This window comes from Hippocampus zosterae, chromosome 21 (assembly GCF_025434085.1).
Source record: "Hippocampus zosterae strain Florida chromosome 21, ASM2543408v3, whole genome shotgun sequence".
Taxonomy (NCBI): Eukaryota; Metazoa; Chordata; class Actinopteri; order Syngnathiformes; family Syngnathidae; genus Hippocampus; species Hippocampus zosterae.
The window spans coordinates 9358765-9383011 of record NC_067471.1 but is presented as its reverse complement, the minus strand read 5'-3'; the positions used below and the strand labels follow the sequence as shown (position 1 = coordinate 9383011).

Below are 24247 nucleotides of genomic sequence, written 5' to 3'. Positions count from 1 at the left end.
GGTGTATCACTAAACTCACCTGTGACATATGCACAGAACACGAGAGCGAGATGCGACGAGAGGCACGATTACGAGGCAAGTTGGTCATTAGATCTATGGGCTAATTGCTATGAAAAATATTCAAGACAAACAGTCTTGGTTATTCTAGAATTTACTGGTTGTAGCATGGTAACTTTAGGAATAAAACATTCATCACAAGGTGTAGTAATGCTAATGTTAACTCTCAGTAGAACTAACGATGTGTGGTAGATTCTTTTGTCAAATTGATTGATTACGCATGCATTGTTTTGGGAAGAGGATGTCAAGCCACATCAGTAAATTAATCTTTGCTGTGTGAGACTGGAAAAAGTACTCTGATTTTGTGGTATGTTGTATTCATGATGCCATATGAGTACAACATATTTTGATCCATTTATTTTGTTGAATAAACCTGGAGTACTCAGCTGCTGATGTTCATTGTTAATCTTGTATGCTTGTATTATTAACGTTTTTGCAGCATTTGTTGACAAGAAATAAACCGATTATCAATATATATTGTTGTTGTTTGCGACATTATCATATCCCCGGAGCCTGCCTCTCCGCGGCTCCGTAAAGGTTGTGTTGATCGAGCGACGGAAGGCGTGAGCAAGCTCGGAAATACAGCAGACATTATAATTTAAAAAAATATATATTTTTTTTATGATGATTATTTTTAAGGATGAGTTATTTAAAACTTTGCCAGTGTCTTACGCATATTAACCAGGTCCAGAACGTTTTTATCAAGTTCTCGCAGCTGAGACCCGGAAGTAAAAGGCGGACCAAAACCGGAAACGAGTCATTGTTTTCCTTGGCGTTTTGTTTGCTCATATTTTTGGTGTTCTTCAAACACGTGAGCGAAGTTAGTTTAGGGACTTTCTGTCTCAATCAGGCATTTTTGGATTTTTTTTAAATGCGCAGGAGACGACCACTAATCCAGGAACGTTGTCTCCGCGTCGGCTGCTGGCTGTCTGCGTGCAAAAGTGGCGACGTGTTGTGCAAAGGTAACGCGTGCTTAACTTTTCCTCCTTTTCACTGGATGCTTCCCTAAAAAATATGTGTCTCTTTAAAAAATAAATAAACATTGTCTTCTGTTAAGCTCGTCTCGATTCGATCAAAACATTGGGCGCATCTACACAATCAAACGAGATACGGTGCTAATCCGATTTTTGAATGGAAATTTATTTCGACCGTCAAAAACGATCAATCATGCGAGAAATTTTGGAGTACAAATATGTTTTGAACGCAATAATAGATCACTCTACCTGGCTAATTATATTGTAAACGACGGTTTACAGTTGCTTTTTCGAAGAAATGATGAATAGTCAGCTCGTCGTAAAAACAAAAAATATGACATTTAATGATCTCTCGCGTGTTTTCTCAAACATATAAACTGTTCCAAGACGTCCATTTTGTTGTTTTGCAGCAATAAGGAGTCAAAGTATACATCCCTAACGTCGTAATCGAAATTTGAATATTCAATGAGTACTCATTAAGTATTCACAAGGCCAGACAGAATGACTATTTTGGTCATTTTAGTGATTTATTTTACATTGTTCGGTTGCCTGAACGTCGGCATTTAAAAAATGACCAAAATGCACATCTGTGCTTTTCAAGCGACAGCGTTAGACATAACAACACTGGCTGACAGGCTGTAAAAGGTAGCAGTAGCAGCAGCAGCAGCAGCACAGGGCGTCCTTTTGTGTGCTTGAGGAGCTGTATGATGTCACTTGAGTGAACCTTGGCCTCAGTTTCATGGACTGTGTGACATTTGAACAGGCATCAGTCAACGCTTCTGAACCTGCGCTTTGAAATGGCATTCCTGGTTCCATGTTAAATTAAGATCTACAATGACAGACACAACATTTTCTCCAAAGCGCATGTTCAGAAGCAGTGAGTGATGTTGTTGTCAGCTTCCACGTGTGTCAGTGTTGTGCAGTCCATGCTTGTCAAGCAGACAACACGGCGTCCTCTGCTGCTGGCTTAACTTTTGTTACAATTTCGACCATTTTTTTGTAGATTTTTGCGTGTTGTCATCTCTAAATCAATGACAAAGCATAAAAATTGTGTGACATGAAATATTCCAATTCATGTTTTATGTACATAGACATCGATATTTGTTTTGGTCATGGCACAGTACCGCTTTTATTGTCCATAGAGAGCAAAAATACAACAAAAAACTCCGACGTGTATGTATAGCGCTGATGCCACTGAACATGTCAAGTGGTTGAAAGTAAAATAAATATTTAGGAATAATACTTTTACGAGTTTTTAAAAAATTGTATGTTGAATTAAAAGGAGAGATGCCGACGCTCGTTCCTACTGACTGCTGTCAGGCTGCTGACTAAAAATAATAATAATAATAATATGATGTGAAAGACAATTGTAAATAGCAGTGCGATTTATCCATTTTGTGTTTATATTGCACATTATATAAAATTATTGACATCAACTGCAGCACAAGGGTTAAATGTATTGCCTGTCAGCCAGTGTCGGTGTTAAACTTGAGTCAAGCTTTGTTGCTAAAATGATGTGAAATTGTTTTTAAAAAGTGCTTGTCAATATATTGTCCGGCAGGAATCAGAGTCTGCGTGTTTTGTGTCTCACCGAGTTTAATTAAAGCGGCCTTGTTATGGACGGCAACCGGAGTTGTTGGGGTTTTGTCCTGGAAGACGTTTGGCCTCTGGTCCGAGCAGACTTCTTGGATTGATGCTCAAGGCCAAAAAGGGCGAGCTGTCCTTTCTGGCGTTTGCGCATGAACCCAGGAAACCTGCTCGGTCCAGAGGCCAAACGTCTTCCAGGACAAAACCCCAACAATTCCGGTTGCCGTCCGTAACCACACGCACTTTACCATGCAGGACCAGAATTTTTATGTCAATTTGTTTGCAGACCCCGCCCAAGATTGCAGAAATCAACCAATCACAATGCGGCATGCAAATTTTCCCCCGCATAACCCCGCCCACACAAGTCCGGAGGAACCAATCAGGTTGTGGCATGCAAATTTTATTTGCATATGCCACGCCCAGTCGCCCCAAATTTTAATATGCAAATAGATCTGCATGCCCCCGCCCCACCTGATTAGCATACCCAATCAGATCCCAGCATGCAAATTTATTTGCATAACCACGCCCACAATCGCCAGGAGCGGCCAATCAAAAGAAGGCATGCAAATTAATTTGCATAGCCACGCCCACTTTGAGCAAAATTTTGGGGTTTTATTTGCGTGGCCCCGCCCACACTGGCACCAGCCAATCAGGAGTGTGGTATGTAAATATAATTTGCATGACCCCGCCTACATTAACCGGGTCCGGCCAATCAGATGGTGGCATGTAAATTTTATTTGCATAGATTCCGCCCAGCTCACCGTTTTGCATGGCCACGCCCCAAATTACCAGCCAACCAATCACAATGGGGCATAAAATTTTATTTGCATAGCCCCGCCCACAAGCGCCCACTTCAACCAATCAGTGCTTTATCACAACATATTTGCATAACTCCACCCACCCACAGGATTCGCATAACCACTCCCATAATGCTAATTTATACTCATTAGCATAGCCCCGCCCACTCACAACAGCCAATCGGATTGCTCCGTATTTGCATAGCCACACCCCCAATCCTACCCACTTTTTTAAATGAAGGAAGGAGAGGTTTGTTCTCATTTTATTTTACATGTTTAAAGAAAACATCAGTCAAAGTAAAAAAAAAGTCAAAGTAAAAAAAAAGTCAAAGTAAAAAAAAAGTCAAAGTAAAAAAAAAGTCAAAGTAAAAAAAAAGTCAAAGTAAAAAAAAAGTCAAAGTAAAAAAAAAGTCAAAGTAAAAAAAAAGTCAAAGTAAAAAAAAAGTCAAAGTAAAAAAAAAGTCAAAGTAAAAAAAAAGTCAAAGTAAAAAAAAAGTCAAAGTAAAAAAAAAGTCAAAGTAAAAAAAAGTTAGCGTTAAAATGACAAAAAAGTGTTTAAAAATATTACTCACCGAAAATGTTGAAGTTGGATGACTTTGCAGCCTTCTACTTTTCGTTGCCTGGCGAAGTCAGCCTGTGTGACAGCAGCGCTGGACTAACACGTGGACCTGAGACAAAAATGAGATTGGCGAGTCTCGAGTCACCTTGTGCAGGAAATGCAATTTCAAATGTGATCAAACTCACCAGCACAGAAGGTGATGCCACACAAGTTGTCTGGGACTCTGACCAAGTGCTCGCACGTTCAGCTCCTGTGCAACAAACAATATGGCGTCAAAGAAGGACTAAAAACTGTCAAGCATTCAAAACTTACTGCCCATTGTGGAACCTCTTCCAGCCGATTGCATCAAGCCAAGTGTTGGACGACAGTCGCCGCCTGGTGAAGGGGACCCAAGAAAAAGGACACCGGCTTACAGCGCATTTCTGGAGGGAGACGAGGTAAGAAATCTTGAAGGCCTTCAGTGGGAAATTTGCAGTCAAACTAAGAATTTGTTTTTCATGTCCAACCTTTTTTGACCCATCCTGTGACAGCCAGGGAGATGTCCAACCGCTTCCGAGGGCCTCAGACTGGACAAGCCTGAACACAAACAGGAGGTACACAATGGACCCGCCAAGTTTTTAATTCAGTTTAATTTTAATGTGGGTCAACTTGAGATTTCAGCTGCAATTTCGAAACTTTGCCCAGCAGGTGCAGACTCCACGATGGCACCAACTGGATGCTTCTCTGCACAGTCAAAAAGAAAAAGGAAAAAAAACAGAAGGGGGGAAAAAAATGCTCGTTTGCGTCTTGGCTCATCTCAGAACGTTGATCATAACGTTACGGTCTGTCCACCACCTGCAACAACAAACGATACCTTTTTAAAAAATCTGTCTTTTCCAACAGAAGCATCACTGGCGAAAACGAACAGTACTTGAGCCTGTCCACCGTCTCCCGGAGTGGATGCCGATTCAGGTTCTCCGGGGCCAACAGCTGCTTTGGCGCCGCCTAGTGGACACGAGCAGAAAGACAACATTAGTACAGGATGTTAAATGTACCTTTTTAAACTGTCCAGAGAGACATTCGTCCCGTTGCAGCTTTGGGGGAACCTGCAAAAGATAAAATGTTAAAAAATGGTCACGTCAGCCATTTTGCTTTGCCGCTTGCTCAAACCCAGCAGACTGCCTCATTCGCGGTCGTCTTATTCCTAGGGCAGCTCTGGTTGCAGCTCCGTTTCACCTGTGCACACACAAAAGTGACGTCAGCGAGACGAATTGAAGTCATTTACGATGTCCTTCCCTTCCTCCAGCAGCAAAACAGCAACTTGAGGTCAGACTCTCAGATTTCTTTCAAGACGTCTGGGGAGCGCAGTTTGCAATGAGGTAGTGTGCAGCAGCAAATTTTGAAAAAAAAAAAAAAAAAGAAAATTGCACACCTTTTGTTTTTGTTTCCAACCTGAATCACGTCATCACTCGAAGCCTCCTGAAAGATCATCTTCATGTGCTGAAAAATTAAAACATGATTTCAGAGTTGTATGCGCAGGAGTGTTTTTGTCTCTTACCAGTGACGAGAGCAGGGCTGAGCTGGACACCTTGGCAGTGGCCTGCAGCGTAACGGGTGGGCTGTAAAGACAGTGAAATAGTTTTGGTAAGCACGTTTAAATCCCCCCCCCCGCAAAAAGTCGCAGATAGCCATTTTTACAGTCAATTTGGCCAGTCACTTGATGCCAAGCCTGTGGACAGAAATTGCACAATTACAACAAAGAGCAGGGTGTCATTTAGATTGTAGAAATACAAACGCTGGCAACTTACCTTCTCAGCACGCTGGAAAAAAATAAAATAAAAATCAAACGGTGCCATTTAAAATTGCAGGCGACTTACCTTTGTAGAGTTGAACAGCCTGAAAACGCGAATTAATGTTAAGTTCCAAAAAGTGAGCAATGACGGGTGTAAAAAAAGAAACTTAAAACATTCGATTTGCCAGCGTTTGACAACTTACCTTCTCGGCGTGCTGGAAAAGATAAAGAAAAAAAATTGCAAAACGAGAGTTAGTTCCATCGAGCCGTTGCAAATTGCAGGCGACTTACCGTGGAAGAGTTGAACGGCCTGAAAACGTGAATTATGTTAAAAGTTGCAAAAGGTTAGCGATAAAAAGACGAAAAAGAAAGCTCAAACGTTGAGTTTGTCAAACGCGAGCAACTTACCCTCGCTGCGCGCTGTAAAGGAAAACAAATGCAAAACGGGTTAGTTCAAAAGAACACAATACCATTTAAACTTGCAGGAGACCTACCGTGGAAGAGTTGAACAACCTGAAAATGTGAATTATTGTTAAAAATTAGCAATGACAAGACAAAAAAAGAAAGTTTAAGCGTTCACCTTGCCAAGCGTTGTGGTCGTCTTGCCGCGATGTGGACGTGCAGTCGGTCGTCAGCCTGGAGGGGAAAGAGACGGGTTGTTGAATTAGTCGCAGCTTAAATACGTTTTCGCTAACGACGTCATCACGTTTTTGTTTTTTTAAAAAGCTTTATTTAACAAAGAAGAAGTAAAAAAAATAATTGTGAGAAACAATTCCCGAAAGAAAAATCTCGGTAAACGCGAACCTGAGGTGAGGCTCGAACTCGCTCTCACCGGACCGCACCGTTTGTCTCTAACCATTAGGCTAACCGTTCTGATGACTTCCGGCATTGAAAGTCGTATTTTACTGTCTTTCTGAATTTTGGAGCGCACAATACTATTGTTAATGCGAATAAGTATAACCTCCAAATTGTCTAATTCCAAATGTGAGTTGGTCTAGTGGTTAAAGACTATACTTTAGATTCAGCCGTCTCGTGTTCGAGTCCCCTTTTCTACTCACCTGCATTTATGCACCCATGTAGGTGAGCCCGGGGATCGAACCCGAGTCGCCGGAACCGAGAGCAAAGTTTTAAACCACTAGACCATGACGTCGAAATTTTCGGCGATTTTTTTGTCATATTCATAGATTACACCTGAACATGACAGTTGAGGAGTAAATATAACCTCCAAATTGTCTATTCCCAAATCCGAGTTGGTCTAGTGGTTGAAGACTATACTGTGGAATCAGTTGACTCGTGTTCGAGTCCCCTTTTCTGCTCACCTGCATTTATGCACCCATGTAGGTGAGCCCGGGGATCGAACCCGAGTCGCCGGAACCGAGAGCAAAGTTTTAAACCACTAGACCATGACGTCGAGATTTTCGGCGATTTTTTTGTCATATTCATAGATTACACCTGAACATGACAGCTGGGGAGTAAATATAACTTCCAAATTGTCAATTCCCAAATCCGAGTTGGTCTAGTGGTTGAAGACTATACTGTGCAATCAGTGGACTCGTGTTCGAGTCCCCTTTTCTGCTCACCTGCATTTATGCACCCATGTAGGTGAGCCCGGGGATCGAACCCGAGTCGCCGGAACCGAGAGCAAAGTTTTAAACCACTAGACCATGACGTCGAGATTTTCGGCGATTTTTTTGTCATATTCATAGATTACACCTGAACATGACAGCTGGGGAGTAAATATAACTTCCAAATTGTCAATTCCCAAATCCGAGTTGGTCTAGTGGTTGAAGACTATACTGTGCAATCAGTGGACTCGTGTTCGAGTCCCTTTTTCTGCTCACCTGCATTTATGCACCCATGTAGGTGAGCCCGGGGACCGAACCCGAGTCGCCTGAACCGAAAGCAAAGTTTCAGACCACTGGACCATCACGATTTGAGATTTCCGACGAATTTTTTGTCGTATTCATAGATTTCACCTCTCCGCGGCTCCGTAAAGGTTGTGTTGATCGAGCGACGGAAGGCGTGAGCAAGCTCGGAAATACAGCAGACATTATAATTTAAAAAATATATATATTTTTTATGATGATTATTTTTTAAGGATGAGTTATTTAAAACTTTGCCAGTGTCTTACGCATATTAACCAGGTCCAGAATGTTTTTATCAAGCTCTCGCAGCTGAGACCCGGAAGTAAAAGGCGGACCAAAACCGGAAACGAGTCATTGTTTTCCTTGGCGTTTTGTTTGCTCATATTTTTGGTGTTCTTCAAACACGTGAGCGAAGTTAGTTTAGGGACTTTCGGTCTCAATCAGGCATTTTTGGATTTTTTTTAAATGCGCAGGAGACGACCACTGTCCAGGAACGTTGTCTCCGCGTCGGCTGCTGGCTGTCTGCGTGCAAAAGTGGCGACGTGTTGTGCAAAGGTAACGCGTGCTCAACTTTTCCTCCTTTTCACTGGATGCTTCCCTAAAAAATGTGTCTCTTTAAAAAATAAATAAACATTGTCTTCTGTTAAGCTTGTCTCGATTCGATCAAAACATTGGGCGCATGTACACAATCAAACGAGATACAATGCTAATCCGATTTTTGAATGGAAAATTTATTTCGACCGTCAAAAACGATCAACCATGCGAGATATCTTGTAGCACAAATGTTTTGAATGCAATAATAGATCACTCTAACTGGCTAATTATATTGTAAACGACGGTTTACAGTTGCTTTTTCGAGAAATAATGAATAGTCAGCTCGTCGTAAAAACAAAAAATATGACATTTAATGATCTCTCGCGTGTTCTCTCAAACATATAAACTGTTCCAAGACGTCCATTTTGTTGTTTTGCAGCAATAAGGAGTCAAAGTATACATCCCTAACGTCGTAATCGAAATTTGAATATTCAATGAGTACTCATTAAGTATTCACAAGGCCAGACAGAATGACTATTATGGTCATTTTAGTGATTTATTTTACATTGTTCGGTTGCCTGAACATCGGCATTTAAAAAATGACCAAAATGCACATCTGTGCTTTTCAAACGACAGCGTTAGACATAACAACACTGGCTGACAGGCTGTACAAGATAGCAGCAGCAGCCCAGGGCGTCATTTGGTGTGCTTGAGGAGCTCTATGATGTCACTTAAGTGAACCTTGGCCTCAGTTTCATGGACTGTGTGACATTTGAACAGGCATCAGTCAACGCTTCTGAACCTGCGCTTTGAAATGGCATTCCTGGTTCCATGTTAAATTAAGATCTACAATCAACATTTTCTCCAAAGCGCATGTTCAGAAGCAGTGAGTGATGTTGTTGTCAGCTTCCACGTGTGTCAGTGTTGTGCAGTCCATGCTTGTCAAGCAGACAACACGGCGTCCTCTGCTGCTGGCTTAACTTTTGTTACAATTTCGACAATTTTTTTGTAGATTTTTGCGTGTTGTCATCTCTAAATCAATGACAAAGCATAAAAATTGTGTGACATGAAATATTCCAATTCATGTTTTACGTATATAGACATCGATATTTGTTTTGGTCATGGCACAGTACCGCTTTTATTGTCCATAGAGAGCAAAAATACAACAAAAAACTCCGACGTGTATGTATAGCGCTGATGCCACTGAACACGTCAAGTGGTTGAAAGTAAAATAAATATTTAGGAATAATACTTTTACGAGTTTTTTAAACATTGTATGTTGAATTAAAAGGAGAGATGCCGACGCTCGTTCCTACTGACTGCTGTCAGGCTGCTGACTAAAAATAATTGTAGTAATAATATGATGTGAAAGACAATTGTAAATAGCACTGCGATTTATCCATTTTGTGTTTATATTGCACATTATATAAAATTATTGACATCAACTGCAGCACAAGGGTTAAAAGTATTGCCTGTCAGCCAGCGTCGGTGTTAAACTTGAGTCAAGCTTTGTTGCTAAAATGATGTGAAATTGTTTTTAAAAAGTGCCTGTCAATATATTGTCCGGCAGGAATCAGAGTCTGCGTGTTTTGTGTCTCGCTGAGTTTAATTAAAGCGGCCTTGTTATGGACGGCAACCGGAGTTGTTGGGGTTTTGTGCTGGAAGACGTTTGGCCTCTGGTCCGAGCAGACTTCTTGGATTGATGCTCAAGGCCAAAAAGGGCGAGCTGTCCTTTCTGGCGTTTGCGCATGAACCCAGGAAACCTGCTCGGTCCAGAGGCCAAACGTCTTCCAGGACAAAACCCCAACAATTCCGGTTGCCGTCCGTAACCACGCGCACTTTACCATGCAGGACCAGAATTTTTATGTCAATTTGTTTGCAGACCCCGCCCAAGATTGCAGAAATCAACCAATCACAATGCGGCATGCAAATTTTTCCCCCGCATAACCCCGCCCACACAAGTCCGGAGGAACCAATCAGGTTGTGGCATGCAAATTTTATTTGCATACGCCACGCCCAGTCGCCCCAAATTTTAATATGCAAATCGATTTGCATGCCCCCACCCCTACCTGATTAGCATACCCAATCAGACACTGGTATGCAAATTTATTTGCATAGCCGAGCCCACAATGGCCTGGAGCAGCCAATCAAAAGACGGCATGCAAATTAATTTGCATAGCCACGCCCACTTTGACCAAAATTTTGGGGTTTTATTTGCGTGGCCCCGCCCACACTGGCACCAGCCAATCAGGAGCGTACAATGCAAATTGAATAGACTCCGCCCAGCTCGCCGATTTGCATAGCCCCGCCCCAAATTACCAGCCAACCAATCACGATGGGGCACGAAATTTTATTTGCATAGCCCCGCCCACAAACGCCCACTTCAACCAATCAGTGTTGTATTACAACACATTTGCATAACCACTCCCATTATGCTAATTTATACTCATTAGCATAGCCCCGCCCACTCACGGCAGCCAATCGGATTGCCACGTATTTGCATAGCCACACCCCCAATCCTACCCACTTTTTTAAATGAAGGAAGTCGAGAGGTGTGTTTGTTTTTGTTTTCGTTTTATTTTACATGTTAAAAGAAAGTTAAAGAAAAGAAAGTTAAAGAAAAGAAAAAGTTAAAGAAAAGAAAAAGTTAAAGAAAAGAAAAAGTTAAAGAAAAGAAAAAGTTAAAGAAAAGAAAAAGTTAAAGAAAAGAAAAAGTTAAAGAAAAGAAAAAGTTAAAGAAAAGAAAAAGTTAAAGAAAAGAAAAAGTTAGCGTTAAAAATACAAAAAAAGTGTTTAAAAATATTACTCACCGAAAATGTCGAAGTTAGAGGATTTTGTAGCCTGGCGAAGTCAGCCTGTGACAGCAGAGCTGGACCAACACGTGGACCTGAGACAAAAATGAGATTGGTGAGTCTCGAGTCACCTTGTGCAGGAAATGCAATTTCAAATGTGATCAAACTCACCAGCACAGAAGGTGATGCCACACAAGTTGTCCGGGACTGACCAAGTGCTCGCACGTTCAGCTCTTGTGCAACAAACAATATGGCGTCAAAGAAGGACTAAAAACTGTCAAGCATTCAAAACTTACTGCCCATTGTGGAACCTCTTCCAGCCGATTGCATCAAGCCAAGTGTTGGACGACAGTCGCCGCCTGGTGAAGGGGACCCAAGAAAAAGGACACCGGCTTACAGCGCATTTCTGGAGGGAGACGAGGTAAGAAATCTTGAAGGCCTTCAGTGGGAAATTTGCAGTCAAACTAAGAATTTGTTTTTCATGTCCAACCTTTTTTGACCCATCCTGTGACAGCCAGGGAGATGTCCAACCGCTTCCGAGGGCCTCAGACTGGACAAGCCTGAACACAAACAGGAGGTACACAATGGACCCGCCAAGTTTTTAATTCAGTTTAATTTTAATGTGGGTCAACTTGAGATTTCAGCTGCAATTTCGAAACTCTTTGCCCAGCAGGCGCAGCGTCTTGGTGACCAAAGTGCAGACGCCACGATGGCACCAACTGGAAGCTTCTCAGCAGTCCAAAAAAAAAATGTTTTAGCATCTTGGCTCATCTCAGAACGTTGATCATGACGTCATGTTCGCGCCACCACCTGCAACAACAGTCTTTTTAAATGCCTTTTCCGACAGAAGCATTCCTGGCGAAAAAGCAACGGTACTTGAGCCCGTCCACCGTCTTCCTGGAGGGGATGCCGATTCAGATTTTCTGGTGCCAACAGCCGCTTTGGCGCCGCCTAGTGGACATGAGCAGAAAGACAGTACAGGATGTGAAATGTACCTTTTCAACTGAATCTGCAAAAGAGAAAATGTGTTAAAAAATGGTCACGTCAGCCATCTTGTTTTGCTGCATGCTCAAACCCAGCAGACTGCCTCATTCGCTGTCGTCTTATTCCTCAGTCAGCTCTGGATGAAGTCAAGATGCCGTTTCACCTGCGCGCACACACACACAAAAGTGACGTCAGCGAGACGAATTGAAGTCATTTACGATGTCCTTCCCTTCCTCCAGCAGCAAAACAGCAACTTGAGGCCAGACTCTCAACCAGCAGGGTGCCGTTGACGGCGCCAACTTTGGCAATCCTCCCCTCAACTTGAAAGATTTCAGCTGCAATTTCGAAACTCTTTGCCCAGCAGGTGCAGCGTCTTGGTGACCAAAGTGCAGACGCCACGATGGCACCAACTGGAAGCTTCTCTGCACAGTAAAAAAAAAAAAAAAAAAAACGTTTGTTGTTGCAAGTGAAGGAGGAAACAATCACATTTTTTAGTCCCTTTTCCTACAGAAGCATCATTGGCGAAAAAGATCGACTGCAGAATGGCAAATGCATCTTCGACGGTCCCAAGAGCCATTCGTCCCAGTGCAGCTTTGGGGGAAGCTGCAAAAGAGAAAATGTGTTCTAAAATGTTCACTTGAGCCATTTTGCTTTGCAGCGTGCTCAAAATCGTCACACGGCCCCATTTGCCGTCGTCTTGTCCGTCAGCAGCACTGGATGCCGTTTGACCTGCGCACACACAAAAAGGATGTCAGAAAGTGAATTGTAGTTCTTTACGATGTCCTTACCTTCCTTCAGTTTTGTCCAGGAGCAAAACGGCAACTTGAGGCCGGACTCTCAGCTTTTTTCAAGATGTCGGGGGAGCGCAGTTTGCAATGAGGTAGTGTGAAGGAAAAAAATTAAGAAAATTGCACACTTTTTGTTTTTGGTTCCAACCTGAATCACGTCATCACTCGAAGCCTCCTGTAAGATCATCTTCATGTGCTGAAAAATTAAAACATGATTTCAGAGTTGTATGCGCAGGAGTGTTTTTGTCTCTTACCAGTGACGAGAGCAGGGCCGAGCTGGACACCTTGGCAGTGGCCTGCAGCGTAACGGGTGGGCTGTAAAGACAGTGAAATAGTTTTGGTAAGCACGTTTAAATCCCCCCCCCCCGCAAAAAGTCGCAGATAGCCATTTTTACAGTCAATTTGGCCAGTCACTTGATGATGCCAAGCCTGTGGACAGAAATTGCACAATTACAACAAAGAGCAGGGTGTCATTTAGATTGTAGAAATACAAACGCTGGCAACTTACCTTCTCAGCACGCTGGAAAAAAAAATAATAAAAATCAAACGGTGCCATTTAAAATTGCAGGCGACTTACCTTTGTAGAGTTGAACAGCCTGAAAACGCGAATTAATGTTAAGTTCCAAAAAGTGAGCAATGACGGGTGTAAAAAAAGAAACATAAAACATTCGATTTGCCAGCGTTTGACAACTTACCTTCTCGGCGTGCTGGAAAAGATAAAGAAAAAAAAATTGCAAAACGAGAGTTAGTTCCATCGAGCCGTTGCAAATTGCAGGCGACTTACCGTGGAAGAGTTGAACGGCCTGAAAACGTGAATTAATGTTAAAAGTTGCAAAAGGTTAGCGATAAAAAGACAAAAAAGAAAGCTCAAACGTTGAGTTTGTCAAACGCGAGCAACTTACCCTCGCTGCGCGCTGTAAAGGAAAACAAATGCAAAACGTGTTAGTTCAAAAGAACACAATACCATTTAAACTTGCAGGAGACCTACCGTGGAAGAGTTGAACAACCTGAAAATGTGAATTATTGTTAAAAATTAGCAATGACAAGACAAAAAAAGAAAGTTTAAGCGTTCACCTTGCCAAGCCTTGTGGTCGTCTTGCCGCGATGTGGACGTGCAGTCGGGCGTCAGCCTGGAGGGGAAAGAGACCGCTTGTTCAATTAGTCGCAGCTTAAATACGTTTTCGCTAACGACGTCATCACGTTTTTGTTTTTTTAAAAAGCTTTATTTAACAAAGAAGAAGTAAAAAAATAATTGTGAGAAACAATTCCCGAAAGAAAAGTTTCGGTAAAGGCGAACCTGAGGTGAGGCTCGAACTCGCTCTCACCGGACCACACCGTTTGTCTCTAACCATTAGGCCAACCGTTCTGATGACTTCCGGCATTGAACGTCGTATTTTACTGTCTTTCTGAATTTTGGAGCGCACAATACTATTGTTAATGCGAATAAGTATAACCTCCAAATTGTCAATTCCCAAATGCGAGTTGGTCTAGTGGTTAAAGACTATACTTTAGATTCAGCCGTCTCGTGTTCGAGTCCCCTTTTCTCCTCACCTGCATTTATGCACACATGGAGGTGAGCCCGGGGACCGAACCCGAGTCGCCGGAACCGAGAGCAAAGTTTTAAACCACTAGACCATGACGTCGAGATTTTCGGCGATTTTTTTTTGTCATATTCATAGATTACACCTGAACATGACAGTTGGGGAGTAAATACAACCTCCAAATTGTCAATTCCCAAATCCGAGTTGGTCTAGTGGTTGAAGACTATATTGTGGAATCAGTGGACTCGTGTTCGAGTCCCCTTTTCTGCTCACCTGCATTTATGCACCCATGTAGGTGAGCCCGGGGACCGAACCCGAGTCGCCGGAACCGAGAGCAAAGTTTTAAACCACTAGACCATGACGTCGAGATTTTCGGCGATTTTTTTGTCATATTCATAGATTACACCTGAACATGACAGTTGGGGAGTAAATACAACCTCCAAATTGTCAATTCCCAAATCCGAGTTGGTCTAGTGGTTGAAGACTATACTGTGGAATCAGTGGACTCGTGTTCGAGTCCCCTTTTCTGCTCACCTGCATTTATGCACCCATGTAGGTGAGCCCGGGGACCGAACCCGAGTCGCCTGAACCGAAAGCAAAGTTTCAGACCACTGGACCATCACGATTTGAGATTTCCGACGAATTTTTTGTCGTATTCATAGATTTCACCCCAACGTGACAAAGTTAAGGAATAAGTATAACCTCCAAATTGGTAGTTTTCGAATCTGATTTGGTCTAGTGGTTAAAGACTATGCTTTGGATTCAGCCGAGTCGTGTTCAAGTCCCCTTTTCTGCTCACCTGCATTTATGCACCCATGTAGGTGAGCCCGGGGATCGAACCTGAGTCGCCTGAACCGAACGCAACATTTTAGCCCACTGGACCATCACGATTTGAGATTTCCGACGAATTTTTTGTCGTATTCATAGATTTCACCTCTCCGCGGCTCCGTAAAGGTTTGGTTTTGGTTTGGTTTGTTTATTGAACATAAAACATATACAGTAATAATTTGACAGAAAATAAGGTTAAAAAAGTAAAAGAAAGAAATCAGTCTTCATTCAACACAGTTATTATGTTCAAGGGAGTAGGATGAAGTAAAAAAACTTATCTAGTCCTACCCCGTTATGTGTTTATATCTACTAAATCATTTTTATATCAATCAGAAAAGAAAAAGTAATAAGAAGTCTCCATTAAGGCTCATACTTTACCCTTAACCGTGATATTTTCACAACTTTTGCTTTGTATCGAGATTATATACATCCTCACCCTGGCACTCTTGTGTCAATTTTCTCTTGTATTCATAATGGATATTGCAATACCTTTCTCTATTTATCAACTTAGTTCTGATTTATCATTATATTTAATGTTTAGTATTTATCATTTTAACTCTGATTGGTGTAGGTTGTTTGTACTATTTTTTTGAATTTGTTTTTGAACTCAGCAAGCGATTTACTCATTTTTAGGTCCGTTTCGAGATTGTTCCACAGATTAACACCTTTGCTAGATACACTTCTTTGCTTGATGTTTGTTCTTGTTTTGAGTTTTTTGAACAAGTTGGTACCTCTTAATTCATAGTTGCTTTCTCGAATTTCAAAAAACTTCTGAATGTTTTGGCAGAGCAGGTTATTGTGTGCTTTGTACATTAATTGGGCGATTTTAAAGTCAACCAGGTCATAAAATTTCATCGTATTTAATTTAATAAATAGTGGATTTGTGGGTTCCGTATATGTTGACCTATTAATAATTCGAATTGCTTTTTTTTGTAGTTTGAGAATAGGGAGTGTGTTTGTTTTGCAGGCATTTCCCCATATTTCCACACAGTAGGTCATGTATGGTCATAATAATGAAGTGTATAATGTGTACAAGGATCTCTTATTTAGCACTTCCTTGGTTTTGCAGAGGATCCCTACGGTCTTGGCTATTTTTCTTTTTACGTTATCGATATGTGGTTTCCAACATAGTTTTGAGTCTATTACTAATCCGAGAAACTTGGTTTCATACGCTCTTTCTATTTCAATTGAGTTGACCATAATTTTAGCTTGGTGTTTGATTGGTCTTGTGCCAAAAACAATTGACTTCGATTTTTTCAGGTTAAGTGACAATTTATTTCTGTCGAACCAGTTTTTTAATTTGTTTAATTCGTTTTCTACGGTTGTCAGGAGCTGTTTCAGATTTATTCCAGAACAGTAGAAAGTTGTATCATCAGCAAATAGGACACATTTAAATAGTTTTGAGACCTTGCAGATATCATTTATATATAAGATGAATAGTTTTGGACCAAGCACTGACCCCTGAGGTACTCCGTGAGTGATTTTCAGTTGATTTGTTTTTTTATTGTTGAGTTGCACGTACTGATATCTGTTTTCTAAATAACTTTTTATCCATTTATAAGCTACACCTTATGCCATATCTTTCTAGTTTTTTCAATAATATACTGTGATCATTGCGTCAAAAGCTTTTTTTAGATCTAGGAAAACCCCAACAGTAAATTCTTTGTTGTCTATATTAGTGGCTATTGCTTCCACAAACTCCATAACTGCCATTGAGGTGGTCCGTTGTTCCCTGAAGCCATATTGATCGAGCGACGGAAGGCGTGAGCAAGCTCGGAAATACAGCAGACATTATAATTTAAAAAATATATATATTTTTTATGATGATTATTTTTTAAGGATGAGTTATTTAAAACTTTGCCAGTGTCTTACGCATATTAACCAGGTCCAGAATGTTTTTATCAAGTTCTCGCAGCTGAGACCCGGAAGTAAAAGGCGGACCAAAACCGGAAACGAGTCATTGTTTTCCTTGGCGTTTTGTTTGCTCATATTTTTGGTGTTCTTCAAACACGTGAGCGAAGTTAGTTTAGGGACTTTCTGTCTCAATCAGGCATTTTTGGATTTTTTTTTAAATGCGCAGGAGACGACCACTAATCCAGGAACGTTGTCTCCGCGTCGGCTGCTGGCTGTCTGCGTGCAAAAGTGGCGACGTGTTGTGCAAAGGTAACGCGTGCTTAACTTTTCCTCCTTTTCACTGGATGCTTTCCTAAAAAATATGTGTCTCTTTAAAAAATAAATAAACATTGTCTTCTGTTAAGCTTGTCTCGATTCGATCAAAACATTGGGCGCATCTACACAATCAAACGAGATACAGTGCTAATCCGAGTTTTGAATGGAAATTTATTTCGACCGTCAAAAACGATCAATCATGCGAGAAATTTTGGAGTACAAATATGTTTTGAACGCAATAATAGATCACTCTACCTGGCTAATTATATTCTAAACGACGGTTTACAGTTGCTTTTTCGAAGAAATAATGAATAGTCGGCTCGTCGTAAAAACAAAAAATGTGACATTTAATGATCTCTCGCGTGTTCTTTCAAACGTATAAACTGTACCGAGACGTCCATTTTGTTGTTTTGCAGCAATAAGGAGTCAAAGTATACATCCCTAACGTCGTAATCGAAATTTGAATATTCAATGAGTACTCATTAAGTATTCACAAGGCCAGACAGAATGACTATTTTGGTCATTTTAGTGATTTATTTTACATTGTTCGGTTGCCTGAACGTCGGCATTTAAAAAATGACCAAAATGCACATCTGTGCTTTTCAAACGACAGCGTTAGACATAACACTGGCTGACAGGCTGTACAAGATGGCAGCAGCAGCCCAGGGCGTCATTTGGTGTGCTTGAGGAGCTCTATGATGTCACTTAAGTGAACCTTGGCCTCAGTTTCATGGACTGTGTGACATTTGAACAGGCATCAGTCAACGCTTCTGAACCTGCGCTTTGAAATGGCATTCCTGGTTCCATGTTAAATTAAGATCTACAATGACAGACACAACATTTTCTCCAAAGCGCATGTTCAGAAGCAGTGAGTGATGTTGTTGTCAGCTTCCACGTGTGTCAGTGTTGTGCAGTCCATGCTTGTCAAGCAGACAACACGGCGTCCTCTGCTGCTGGCTTAACCTTTGTTACAATTTCGACAATTTTTTTGTAGATTTTTGCGTGTTGTCATCTCTAAATCAATGACAAAGCATAAAAATTGTGTGACATGAAATATTCCAATTCATGTTTTATGTATATAGACATCGATATTTGTTTTGGTCATGGCACAGTACCGCTTTTATTGTCCATAGAGAGCAAAAATACAACAAAAAACTCCGACGTGTATGTATAGCGCTGATGCCACTGAACATGTCAAGTGGTTGAAAGTAAAATAAATATTTAGGAATAATACTTTTACGAGTTTTTTAAACATTGTATGTTGAATTAAAAGGAGAGATGCCGACGCTCGTTCCTACTGACTGCTGTCAGGCTGCTGACTAAAAATAATTGTAGTAATAATATGATGTGAAAGACAATTGTAAATAGCACTGCGATTTATCCATTTTGTGTTTATATTGCACATTATATAAAATTATTGACATCAACTGCAGCACAAGGGTTAAATGTATTGCCTGGCAGCCAGTGTCGGTGTTAAACTTGAGTCAAGCTTTGTTGCTAAAATGATGTGAAATTGTTTTTAAAAAGTGCTTGTCAATATATTGTCCGGCAGGAATCAGAGTCTGCGTGTTTTGTGTCTCACCGAGTTTAATTAAAGCGGCCTTGTTATGGACGGCAACCGGAGTTGTTGGGGTTTTGTCCTGGAAGACGTTTGGCCTCTGGTCCGAGCAGACTTCTTGGATTGATGCTCAAGGCCAAAAAGGGCGAGCTGTCCTTTCTGGCGTTTGCGCATGAACCCAGGAAACCTGCTCGGTCCAGAGGCCAAACGTCTTCCAGGACAAAACCCCAACAATTCCGGTTGCCGTCCGTAACCACAATTTTTATGTCAATTTGTTTGCAGACCCCGCCCAAGATTGCAGAAATCAACCAATCACAATGCGGCATGCAAATTTTCCCCCCGCATAACCCCGCCCACACAAGTCCGGAGGAACCAATCAGGTTGTGGCATGCAAATTTTATTTGCATATGCCACGCCCAGTCGCCCCAAATTTTAATATGCAAATCGATTTGCATGCCCCCACCCCTACCTGATTAGCATACCCAATCAGACACCGGCATGCAAATTTATTTGCATAGCCCCGCCCACAATGGCCTGGAGCAGCCAATCAAAAGACGGCATGCAAATTAATTTGCATAGCCACGCCCACTTTGACCAAAATTTTGGGGTTTTATTTGCGTGGCCCCGCCCACACTGGCACCAGCCAATCAGGAGCGTACAATGCAAATTGAATAGACCCCGCCCAGCTCGCCGATTTGCATAGCCCCGCCCCAAATTACCAGCCAACCAATCACAATGGGGCACGAAATTTTATTTGCATAGCCCCGCCCACAAACGCCCACTTCAACCAATCAGTGCTGTATTACAACACATTTGCATAGCCACTCCCATTATGCTAATTTATACTCATTAGCATAGCCCCGCCCACTCACGGCAGCCAATCGGATTGCCACGTATTTGCATAGCCACACCCCCAATCCTACCCACTTTTTTAAATGAAGGAAGTCGAGAGGTGTGTTTGTTTTCATTTTATTTTACATGTTTAAAGAAAAAGTTAAAGAAAAGAAAAAGTTAAAGAAAAGAAAAAGTTAAAGAAAAGAAAAAGTTAAAGAAAAGAAAAAGTTAAAGAAAAGAAAAAGTTAAAGAAAAGAAAAAGTTAAAGAAAAGAAAAAGTTAAAGAAAAGAAAAAGTTAAAGAAAAGAAAAAGTTAAAGAAAAGAAAAAGTTAAAGAAAAGAAAAAGTTAGAGAAAAGAAAAAGTTAGAGAAAAGAAAAAGTTAGAGAAAAGAAAAAGTTAGAGAAAAGAAAAAGTTAGAGAAAAGAAAAAGTTAGAGAAAAGAAAAAGTTAGAGAAAAGAAAAAGTTAGAGAAAAGAAAAAGTTAGAGAAAAGAAAAAGTTAGAGAAAAGAAAAAGTTAGAGAAAAGAAAAAGTTAGAGAAAAGAAAAAGTTAGAGAAAAGAAAAAGTTAGAGAAAAGAAAAAGTTAGAGAAAAGAAAAAGTTAGAGAAAAGAAAAAGTTAAAGAAAAGAAAAAGTTAAAGAAAAGAAAAAGTTAAAGAAAAGAAAAAGTTAAAGAAAAGAAAAAGTTAAAGAAAAGAAAAAGTTAAAGAAAAGAAAAAGTTAAAGAAAAGAAAAAGTTAAAGAAAAGAAAAAGTTAGAGAAAAGAAAAAGTTAGAGAAAAGAAAAAGTTAGAGAAAAGAAAAAGTTAGAGAAAAGAAAAAGTTAGAGAAAAGAAAAAGTTAGAGAAAAGAAAAAGTTAGAGAAAAGAAAAAGTTAGAGAAAAGAAAAAGTTAGAGAAAAGAAAAAGTTAGAGAAAAGAAAAAGTTAGAGAAAAGAAAAAGTTAGAGAAAAGAAAAAGTTAGAGAAAAGAAAAAGTTAGAGAAAAGAAAAAGTTAGAGAAAAGAAAAAGTTAGAGAAAAGAAAAAGTTAGAGAAAAGAAAAAGTTAGAGAAAAGAAAAAGTTAGAGAAAAGAAAAAGTTAGAGAAAAGAAAAAGTTAGAGAAAAGAAAAAGTTAGAGAAAAGAAAAAGTTAGAGAAAAGAAAAAGTTAGAGAAAAGAAAAAGTTAGAGAAAAGAAAAAGTTAGAGAAAAGAAAAAGTTAGAGAAAAGAAAAAGTTAGAGAAAAGAAAAAGTTAGCGTTAAAATTACAAAAAAAGTGTTTAAAAATATTACTCACCGAAAATGTCGAAGTTGGAGGATTTTGTAGCCTTCTACATTTCGTTGCCTGGCGAAGTCAGCCTGTGACAGCAGAGCTGGACCAACACGTGGACCTGAGACAAAAATGAGATTGGTGAGTCTCGAGTCACCTTGTGCAGGAAATGCAATTTGAAATGTGATCAAACTCACCAGCACAGAAGGTGATGCCACACAAGTTGTCCGGGACTGACCAGGTGCTCGCACGTTCAGCTCCTGTGCAACAAACAATATGGCGTCAAAGAAGGACCAAGAAAACTGTCAAGCATTCAAAACTTACTGCCCATTGTGGAACCTCTTCCAGCCGATTGCATCAAGCCAAGTGTTGGACGACAGTCGCCGCCTGGTGAAGGGGACCCAAGAAAAAGGACACCGGCTTACAGCGCATTTCTGGAGGGAGACGAGGTAAGAAATCTTGAAGGCCTTCAGTGGGAAATTTGCAGTCAAACTAAGAATTTGTTTTTCATGTCTAACCTTTTTTGACCCATCCTGTGACAGCCAGGGAGATGTCCAACCGCTTCCGAGGGCCTCAGACTGGACAAGCCTGAACACAAACAGGAGGTACACAATGGACCCGCCAAGCTTTTAATTCAGTTACATTTTAATGTGGGTCAAGTTGAGATTTCAGCTGCAATTTCGAAACTCTTTGCCCAGCAGGCGCAGCGTCTTGGTGACCAAAATGCAGACGCCACGATGGCACCAACTGGAAGCTTCTCAGCAGTCAAAAAAAAAAAATGTTTTAGCACCTTGGCTCATCTCAGAACGTTGATCATGACGTCATGTTCGCGCCACCACCTGCAACAACAGTCTTTTTAAATGTCTTTTCCGACAGAAGCATTCCTGGCGAAAAAGCAACGGTACTTGAGCCCGTCCACCGTCTTCCTGGAGGGGACGCCGATTCAGATTTTCTGGTGCCAACAGCTGCTTTGGCGCCGCCTAGTGGACATGAGCAGAAAGACAGTACAGGATGTGAAATGTACCTTTTCAACTGAATCTGCAAAAGAGAAAATGTGTTAAAATGGTCACGTCAGCCATCTTGTTTTGCTGCATGCTCAAACCCAGCAGACTGCCTCATTCGCTGTCGTCTTATTCCTCAGTCAGCTCTGGATGAAGTCAAGATGCCGTTTCACCTGCGCGCACACACACACACACAAAAGTGACGTCAGCGAGACGAATTGAAGTCATTTACGATGTCCTTCCCTTCCTCCAGCAGCAAAACAGCAACTTGAGGCCAGACTCTCAACCAGCAGGGTGCCGTTGACGGCGCCAACTTTGGCAATCCTCCCCTCAACTTGAAAGATTTCAGCTGCAATTTCGAAACTTTGCCCAGCAGGTGCAGCGTCTTGGTGACCACGGTTCAGACTCCACGATGGCACCTACTGGAAGCTTCTCTGCACAGTAAAAAAAAAAAAAAAAAAAAAAAAAAAAAAAAAAAACAACGTTTGTTGTTGCAAGTGAAGGAGGAAACAATCACATTTTTTAGTCCCTTTTCCAACAGAAGCATCATTGGCGAAAAAGATCGACTGCAGAATGGCAAATGCATCTTCGACGGTCCCAAGAGACATTCGTCCCAGTGCAGCTTTGAGGGAAGCTGCAAAAGAAAAAATGTGTTCTAAAATGTTCACTTGAGCCATTTTGCTTTGCAGCGTGCTCAAAATCATCACACGGCCCCATTTGCCGTCGTCTTGTCCGTCAGCAGCACTGGATGCCGTTTGACCTGCGCACACACAAAAAGGATGTCAGAAAGTGAATTGTAGTTCTTTACGATGTCCTTACCTTCCTTCAGTTTTGTCCAGGAGCAAAACAGCAACTTGAGGCCGGACTCTCAGCTTTTTTCAAGATGTCGGGGGAGCGCAGTTTGCAATGAGGTAGTGTGAAGGAAAAAAATTAAGAAAATTGCACACTTTTTGTTTTTGGTTCCAACCTGAATCACGTCATCACTCGAAGCCTCCTGTAAGCTCATCTTCATGTGCTGAAAAATTAAAACATGATTTCAGAGTTGTATGCGCAGGAGTGTTTTTGTCTCTTACCAGTGACGAGAGCAGGGCTGAGCTGGACACCTTGGCAGTGGCCTGCAGCGTAACGGGTGGGCTGTAAAGACAGTGAAATAGTTTTGGTAAGCACGTTTAAATCCCCCCCCCCCAAAAAGTCACCCCACAGATAGCCATTTTTACAGTCAATTTGGCCAGTCACTTGAAGATGCCAAGCCTGTGAACAGAAATTGCACAGTTACAACAAAGTAAGAGCAGGGTGTCATTTAGATTGTGGAAATGAAAACGCTGGCAACTTACCTTCTCAGCACGCTGGAAAAAAATAAAATAAAAATCAAACGGTGCCATTTAAAATTGCAGGCGACTTACCTTTGTAGAGTTGAACAGCCTGAAAACGTGAATTAATGTCAAGTTCCAAAAAGCGAGCAATGACGGGTGTAAAAAAAGAAACTTAAAACATTCGATTTGCCAGCGTTTGACAACTTACCTTCTCGGCGTGCTGGAAAAGATAAAGAAAAAAAATTGCAAAACGAGAGTTAGTTCCATCGAGCCGTTGCAAATTGCAGGTGACTTACCGTGGAAGAGTTGAACGGCCTGAAAACGTGAATTAATGTTAAAAGTTGCAAAAGGTTAGCGATAAAAAGACGAAAAAGAAAGCTCAAACGTTGAGTTTGTCAAACGCGAGCAACTTACCCTCGCTGCGCGCTGTAAAGGAAAAAGAAAATAGCAAAACGAGAGTTAGTTCAAAAGAACACAATAGCATTTAAACTTGCAGGAGACTTACCGTGGAAGAGTTGAACAACCTGAAAATGTGAATTATTGTTAAAAATTAGCAATGACAAGACAAAAAAAGAAAGTTTAAGCGTTCACCTTGCCAAGCCTTGTGGTCGTCTTGCCGCGATGTGGACGTGCAGTCGGTCGTCAGCCTGGAGGGGAAAGAGACCGCTTGTTCAATTAGTCGCAGCTTAAATACGTTTTCGCTAACGACGTCATCTCGTTTTTGTTTTTTTAAAAAGCTTTATTTAACAAAGAAGTAAAAAAAATAATTGTGAGAAACAATTCCCGAAAGAAAAATTTCGGTAAAGGCGAACCTGAGGTGAGGCTCGAACTCGCTCTCACCGGACCGCACCGTTTGTCTCTAACCATTAGGCCAACCGTTCTGATGACTTCCGGCATTGAAAGTCGTATTTTACTGTCTTTCTCAATTTTGGATTGCACAATACTATTGTTAATGCGAATAAGTATAACCTCCAAATTGTCAATTCCCAAATGCGAGTTGGTCTAGTGGTTAAAGACTATACTTTAGATTCAGCCGTCTCGTGTTCG

The 24247-nt window shown here is 41.1% G+C and overlaps 1 protein-coding gene and 1 long non-coding RNA gene across 49 annotated transcripts; one reads left to right on the top strand and one right to left on the bottom strand.

Annotated features, from left to right (window-relative positions):
- Positions 1-589: 589 nt before the first annotated feature.
- Positions 590-22934, top strand: LOC127594086 (uncharacterized). 48 transcript variants are annotated; one of them, XM_052055994.1, is made up of 5 exons: positions 590-1019; positions 4018-4103; positions 11257-11357; positions 21429-21491; positions 21763-22082. In XM_052055994.1, the coding sequence occupies exons 1-5, from the start codon at positions 929-931 to the stop codon at positions 21920-21922; spliced, it is 501 nt and encodes a 166-aa protein (XP_051911954.1). In that variant the 5' UTR covers positions 590-928; the 3' UTR covers positions 21923-22082. The 48 variants fall into 48 exon arrangements, 29 of the variants coding, with proteins under 29 accessions (XP_051911954.1, XP_051911953.1, XP_051911956.1 ...); XM_052055993.1 differs by lacking the exon at positions 21429-21491 and adding an exon at positions 11451-11513; XM_052055996.1 differs by having other exon boundaries at positions 720-1019; positions 21588-22082.
- On the bottom strand, positions 11946-22832 carry LOC127594090 (uncharacterized). Its single transcript, XR_007960599.1, has 3 exons — positions 22707-22832; positions 22073-22130; positions 11946-12083 (listed from the first exon to the last, which is right to left on the bottom strand). It is a non-coding gene; the product is annotated as an uncharacterized LOC127594090 (long non-coding RNA).
- Positions 22935-24247: the final 1313 nt, after the last annotated feature.

Coding starts and splice junctions, on each gene's coding strand:
- LOC127594086 (XM_052055990.1), top strand. CDS start 929: ATGCGCAGGAGACGACCACTAATCCAGGAACGTTGTCTCCGCGTCGGC. Junction 1,020..4,017: donor TGGCGACGTGTTGTGCAAAG/GTAACGCGTGCT, acceptor ATGACTTTGCAG/CCTTCTACTTTTCGTTGCCT. Junction 21,492..21,762: donor AGCCTGAACACAAACAGGAG/GTACACAATGGA, acceptor CTTTTCCGACAG/AAGCATTCCTGGCGAAAAAG.